General features: G+C 52.4%; 1 protein-coding gene across 1 annotated transcript in view; it reads right to left on the reverse strand.

Moving 5' to 3' along the window:
- Positions 1-321, reverse strand: part of EMH_0053150 (actin-like family protein ARP4a, putative) — a gene marked incomplete at both ends in the record, with an annotated part of 4438 nt that extends 4117 nt beyond the window's left edge. Inside the window, one exon of the mRNA XM_013496954.1 lies at positions 1-321. Within this exon, the coding sequence (XP_013352408.1) occupies positions 1-321 (321 nt within the window).
- Between the last annotated feature and the right edge of the window lie 227 nt (positions 322-548).

Consider the following 548-nt stretch of genomic DNA (forward strand, 5'->3'; position numbering starts at 1 on the left):
CGCTGTCTGCTGCTGCTGCTGCTCTTGCTGCTGCTGCTGCTGCTGCTGCTGTTGCTGCTGCTGCTGCTGCTGCTGCTGCTGCTGCAGGCGCTGCTTTCTTCTCCCTACAAAAGCAGAAGCAGCAATCCGCGGATGGTCCTCCTGCGCGTAGCCGACGTTGAGGGTGGAGGCCCCCAGCTGCACTACAACAGCACATACATCTTCCCCCCCAATCGGTGTCTTCATGCTGCTGCTGCTGCTGCTGCTGCTGCTGCTGCTGCTGCTCTTGTTGCTGCCCTTGGTTCCAGCCACCGAAGGCGGAGATACTGAGGGCACACTCATCCCCAGCAGCAGCAGAAGAAGCAGCAGAAGGAGCAAGCAGCAGCAGCAGCAGCAGCAGCAGCAGCAGCAGCAAAGAATGCTCGTATTACTACAAGCTCTGCCTACTAGGGAAATACAGCTGTCTATTGAGCGAACAAAAACAGAAAGGTATCCTCTTCCTCTCCATCAAAAAAAGATAAAATAAAAAAATAAATAAATTAAATTTATTTACAACACATTTCAAGCTT

Source organism: Eimeria mitis, genomic scaffold, assembly GCF_000499745.2.
Source record: "Eimeria mitis Houghton genomic scaffold, Emh_scaff2395, whole genome shotgun sequence".
Lineage (NCBI taxonomy): Eukaryota > Apicomplexa > Conoidasida > Eucoccidiorida > Eimeriidae > Eimeria > Eimeria mitis.